Source organism: Entamoeba invadens (assembly GCF_000330505.1).
Source record: "Entamoeba invadens IP1 unplaced genomic scaffold scaff_1105074725685, whole genome shotgun sequence".
Taxonomy (NCBI): domain Eukaryota; phylum Evosea; order Mastigamoebida; family Endamoebidae; genus Entamoeba; species Entamoeba invadens.
In genome coordinates, this window is record NW_004443547.1 from 85,193 (window position 1) to 90,853 (window position 5,661).

At 35.4% G+C, this 5,661-nt stretch overlaps 4 protein-coding genes across 4 annotated transcripts; all 4 read right to left on the reverse strand.

Moving 5' to 3' along the window:
• Positions 1-258: 258 nt before the first annotated feature.
• On the reverse strand, positions 259-1,542 carry EIN_388060 (vacuolar protein sorting-associated protein, putative; the record flags this gene model as incomplete). Its single annotated transcript, XM_004258735.1, has 1 exon — positions 259-1,542. One exon carries the CDS (start codon positions 1,540-1,542, stop codon positions 259-261), a length of 1,284 nt encoding a protein of 427 aa, XP_004258783.1.
• Positions 1,543-2,041: 499 nt separating this feature from the next.
• Positions 2,042-2,513, reverse strand: EIN_388070 (hypothetical protein; the record flags this gene model as incomplete). The annotated part of the gene is made up of 3 exons (XM_004258736.1): positions 2,042-2,249; positions 2,345-2,455; positions 2,497-2,513. 3 exons carry the CDS (start codon positions 2,511-2,513, stop codon positions 2,042-2,044), a joined length of 336 nt encoding a protein of 111 aa, XP_004258784.1.
• A 189-nt stretch (positions 2,514-2,702) lies between these two features.
• On the reverse strand, positions 2,703-3,998 carry EIN_388080 (hypothetical protein; the record flags this gene model as incomplete). Its single annotated transcript, XM_004258737.1, has 1 exon — positions 2,703-3,998. One exon carries the CDS (start codon positions 3,996-3,998, stop codon positions 2,703-2,705), a length of 1,296 nt encoding a protein of 431 aa, XP_004258785.1.
• Positions 3,999-4,287: 289 nt separating this feature from the next.
• Positions 4,288-5,631, reverse strand: EIN_388090 (polyA polymerase cid, putative; the record flags this gene model as incomplete). The annotated part of the gene is made up of 1 exon (XM_004258738.1): positions 4,288-5,631. One exon carries the CDS (start codon positions 5,629-5,631, stop codon positions 4,288-4,290), a length of 1,344 nt encoding a protein of 447 aa, XP_004258786.1.
• Positions 5,632-5,661: the final 30 nt, after the last annotated feature.

Genomic DNA, 5,661 nt, shown 5'->3' on the forward strand with positions numbered 1-5,661 from the left:
TCTCCTTGAAGCACGCAACGGACGGCTTTCATTGACAAACCGCGAACAAACTGCTGACAGTTCGTTGTTTTGTATTCGGTACATAAAATGCTATATAAATATTTCTTTAGGGTTTTAAAGAAATTTTTAATGAAAGTCATTGTGTAATTAAGTGGAATAAAACAGGAGAAAGTGTTACAAAAAGTTATCAAAATCAATCATTAATTGATAGTTGAGAATTGCTTCAAAACAAAAACAAATCAAAAAGCAAATTTAGATTTAGAAAAGGTTTTCATCCTCTTGCTTGTCGTCTTGAATGAATGAGGAGATGTCGATTGGTTTGTTTTCCTTTTTGTCGGACTTTGACTCTTCCTTCTTTTCTTCCTTCTTGACTTCAGTGTTTTCGACTTGTTTTGTCTCTTCTGGCACTTCTTGTTTAACATCCTGAGCGATTGGTTGAGTTTGTTTAGCCTCTTCGATGATTTGAGGTTTCTCTTCGACTGGTGTGACATCTTCCTTAACGTTTTCTGCTTCATTAACATGAGGGAGTGGTTTATTAACGTTTTGCCCGTCTGTACCTTTATAAGGTGCTTCTTGGCACCCCGCCAACCCGTCAGTATTTGCTGCAGTTTTGACTTCTTGAGCGACGATTTGGACGTCTGGTTTTTTCCTCCACAACTTGAATTCGCATTGCTTGAAGTATCTCTTTGAGTTTTCTTCGATGAGTACCAAGTGTAAGTGATAAGTCACAGAGAACATATTATTAATGTTATGATACGAAGGGGTCAAGTCCAAATTAGCCAAGAAGACACGAATTGGCATAGATTCTCCTTTGACTGGAGCGCCGTCCATCAATTCATATCTAGCGAGTGTTTCCGTTTCGACTGTTTGATTAGGAGGATAACCCGTTGTTTCTTTTCTCAAGATTTGGAGTTCCATCGAAGCCAAAGGGAGACGCACAGTTTTGAAGTAGACTTGACCCAAGACGACGTCGCTCAAAGTATAAAATGATTTGCGATATTTAAATTCAATTGAAATTGACTTCTCGACGCCAACGTCCATTAAAATCGGCTCATTCTTCTGTGGTTGATCTTGATAATTGACCACCCAAATATCAATCTCTTTATTCATCCCTGAGGAATACTTCTTATTCACGGTCACCCGTAAGTAATAGCGTAAACGAACATTCTTCCCAGCATAGGAATCATACTTCTTATCTATCCCAGAAAAGTTAAAGGGAAACATCGTCTTCTCCTCCGTCATGATCGTCGGGCGCGATAACTCAAAAGTCTGTTGAATGAAGTTCGACGTCGAGCTCCGGTCGTATGAATATTCGATCGTTCCGACAAAATCAATCCGAATCCCTTGATGCTCAAATTTCTTGTCTTTTAAAGTAACCATCACTTTCCCACTGACATCTTCGTTCCGCATATATATCGGAATATCAACTTTTTGTTTGTTGACTACCTTCGTCATCTTCGCCTTCTCATGGTCATTGTCGAGAAGGATGTCGATTTGGATGGGAGAACTAAATAAGAACGACATTGAATGTTTCGAGTTCATGGGCCATTTTGAAGTTCTCTTTCGAATTTTCCGCTTCTTCCTTTTCTTTTCTATTGGGGTTGGTTTCCGTACTATGCGTTATTAGTTCACAAATCTGAGCCATTATTGGTATTTTGAATAGTTTTTATTGGTAGTTTTGTTAGTTTCGAGCCGTTTTGAGAAATTAGTAGCATTTTTACGTTTTTGTTATAAAAGTCAGATAGATTTATAAAAATCTTTGATAGTTTTTTTTATTACTATTTTTTTACTAGTAATATGGTTTAAAAAGGTCAAAAATAAAATGTTATTTAAGATTAAAAAAATGTTTTTGCAATGAAAAAAATATATTGATATATTTATATAAGATATCGGAATAACAACAACAAAAATGTTAAACATAATGAAATACATTTCCGATAAAATGAAAGAAAAAGATTAAAAAAGTGATTGAAAAAGATCTGAATGTTGGAATGAAATGAAATATAAGGCTCGATTTTGGGGAGATAAAATAAAATAATAATTAGAGGAATGCATACCAGATTAAAAAGAAGACACATAACGCACACACTAATGCCAACACAATCGTGTTTTTGCACTGATGCCATGAAATGCATTTGGTGATTCTGTCAGAGTCAAGCAGTGACCCTTTGTATTGACTCATCCGGTCATTCACACGATTCATTGATGAAGTCTGTCGATCCATCGAGGCATTGTCTTCAAAAGCTTGGCTCCTTGTTATTTTTCTATGTAGTTGATTGCATTATTGTTAAATAAATTATTATGTAAGTTATTTTGAACTAATAATATTTGTGAATGAACAAACTCAATCAATATGTCTGCCAATGCGTGCGACCTGTTCAGCGCATCCTTTTCCTCCCACAAAAGTTCTTGTTCTTTTGTGAACTTACCACTGTCTCCCTGAATGATGTTGTTGCTATTTGTCATCGTGTAGTTTTGTTGTCATAACGAGCAAACTCACTCATTCCACTCATCTCTATCTTTTCGAGATTACTCATCAAATAAAAATCACATTTTATAAGGGATTTGAACTATTAAAAATAATATAAATTACTATAAATTATAGTTCATTTGTTTTTAAACAAAAAAAATGTTGTCATTTCTCACCAAGATTAAATGCACAGAATAAACAGATAGTTAAAGCCAGTAAATAGAAAGAAAAATCAGACCTTCTTTGAGATCTTATACTCACAAAATAAATTGGGTGAGTTGATTTCTTCAATATCACCAACACCTCTACTGCTCATGTTGAGGAGTTGGGCACACGCACTGCACTCCTCCATCTGGAGTAACTCAACCATCTCCTTGTCGGACATCTCGACACCTATGTATTCCAAATAACTTTCAAGAGACTTTTTCCTGAACTCATTGTTGTATTGCCTTTTACAAAGAATGCACCCGTGAAGCCCACCAATACACATGGATTGAGACATCAAGTTTTTACACAAATCCGGTTTGAAGTCGATGTGATTTCCTCTCATGCCATAACAGTGCTCAACGAAGTACTCGAGCTGTTTTTTTTCCTTCCCTCGCATAACATCGAGTCTGGCGCGCATATATTCCATCGCTTCATTCAACTCCACACCAGCATTTTTGAAAAAGACGACGATTTGCCGCCGCGCGTCGTACTTCATTTGTTCCCCATGTGATGCCTTTGCATGAATGAGGTAGATACATGGCGGTAAATTTTGGAGGACGTCGTTAATTGTTCTTTTCTGTGAAGCGGTTTGGAATTTGGGAGCTTCCTTTCTTGGTAACAAGTGGATGAGTGGGTCGACAAGACTGAGTGGGAAAAAGTCGAAAGAGAGTCTTTCGCACAGCCCACTGTTTTTTGTAAAGTTCTTTGCGAAGTGCACGAGGCAAGGTTGTACCAATAACGTGACTGGAACAATCAAATTACCATGAAGAACTTGATACAAATGGAGGGGGAGGAGACAAGCAAAGTGCTCATATTGAAAAATATCGATGACGACTCTTGGAGGGATTTCTTGGATGTATTTTACTGGTGGAAGTAATTGGCACAAGACGTATGGAGGGAAAAGAAAGAGTCTGTGGAAATAGATGATGACTTCGATTGTGAAGAAAACGTCATGACGCGTCCCGAGCGCCAAATAGAAATACCAGAACGACAAGTAGTCTAAATTTAAATCGTTTGGTGTTTTCTGAGGAATTTGGTTACAAATCAACTCGACAATTTCGTGTGAGAAATTCAATTGGATCAATTCGTCAATATTCAGTGGTACTTTGTACATCGAAATAATTTTAAAATAGAGCGTCGATCGTTTCTCAATTGCTTTGTAATAGTCGCCAACAGACACCATTTTCAAAGTCTTAACAAACAATTCTTTATTATACGTTGTGTATGGTATAAAATATGTTTTGAAGATCTCCGGTGTTAAATCTTTTTGTGTCTGAATAAACTGAAGAGGTTGTTGTGTTGGAATACCTCTCTCTACCATTTTTATTTATTTCTCATTTTCTTTTTTTATTTTTGGGTTTTTCTCTTTTTTTATTTATACCGTCACGCACTGTCGGTTGTTTCCCCATCTGGTTTTTGTTATATTATTATTATCGTAACAAATAATTATTTGTTATAATTTATTTAGTTGAACATTACTAATCATTAATAGTATAGTTTTAATTAATTAATAGTATTTATTTGGTAGTATTTAAAATTATGTATCATATAATAATAACAATAATGTGATAATAAATAGTACAGTAAAATGGAAAATTTCATATAGTAAATTAATTGTATTTTTTAGTATATTTAATAGCTATTTCGAATGACGGAACGAAGGTGATAATGTTGAAATTAACCAACTGAATAGATTTGATGTTGTGAGTGAATTTTGAGTTGAAATCTTTAACGAATTTTGAGCAGAGAGCTTTGGTCAAGAATTTTACAAAAACGATATTTTGGTCATCGCTTTGTGGATAAAAGTAGAGTGCGTCTGTGCATTTATAATCTTCGAGATGAGTGAGTAGTTGAGGTATATCTCCCTCAAAAGCAATTGCAAAAACGCAATTTGACAATTTTTGAGAAAACGACCCAGCGGCGATTCTATAACAATTTAATAATTGAACTAATTGTGTATCGAATTTTCTAGTTAAGTTTAAAAAAGGTAAAAATGGTGAGATGACGGAGATGCTTGATTTTTCGTTTTCGGGTGTTTTGAAATAAGACGGGAAGATTGTGATTTTCTTTGTGAAGTCAAAGGACAAATAAAAAGCAAAGTACTCGACCAGCAAATCGTCTAATAATAATACATCCCATTTCTTTCTATAATTCTCATAACACTTTTCACATTCAAACCACTTCACCGGACACGTCGAACAGACACTTTTGTATTCTCTAATCTTGTGCCCATCACACGTCTTAGTCATTAACTCCTCATTTTGAAGCTCAGGAAGTAACTCCTTGTTTAATAAGAAGAAAAGAACCAAAAGAACTATACTGAAACTATTAAACAAACCATTCTTTGGATTGATCAATTTGTTTTCTTTATGGAACTGTTTGACTTCCCGCACGAAGGCGCGCACTTTAGGATGGACTGAAAAGTACGACTTGACGATCTCAGAGTTATAAATACCATCAAAATTGTCGATTGAGATATCGACGTCACACCCGTTTAAAGTCAAACTAATAATTGGAACTAACGCTCTGTCTACTATCACTAAATTTTTCATATTCACTTCTTCGGTCTTGGACATCTGTTGGAGACAGTTGAAAACTTGATAAGCTACACTTAATTTTTGGCTCTTTTGTTCTTTGTAGTAATTAAAAGCGTCTTCGTTTTGTTTCACCACATACGCCGTTGGAAATTCACTTGTTAAAAATGTTGTGTCAACGTCGTTTTGGCCATCAAAAAAATCAAAATAAGACGAACCGTATGGAACTATTTTACCAGGAACATATATCAGTTTCTCAAGGGTTTCGATTAGTGGAGTAAAGCTCTTTCTCTTCATGGCACTTTTCAAATAATCTAATTCAAGTGGGTCATGATAGACAGGGAGACTTTTGATATATTGAAGAAACTCGGGGTGTTCTACTAGATGGGTGACTTGCTGTTGAAATGTATTATCACTCATCTTTAAAAGAAAAGTTCTCAAGTCAATTGA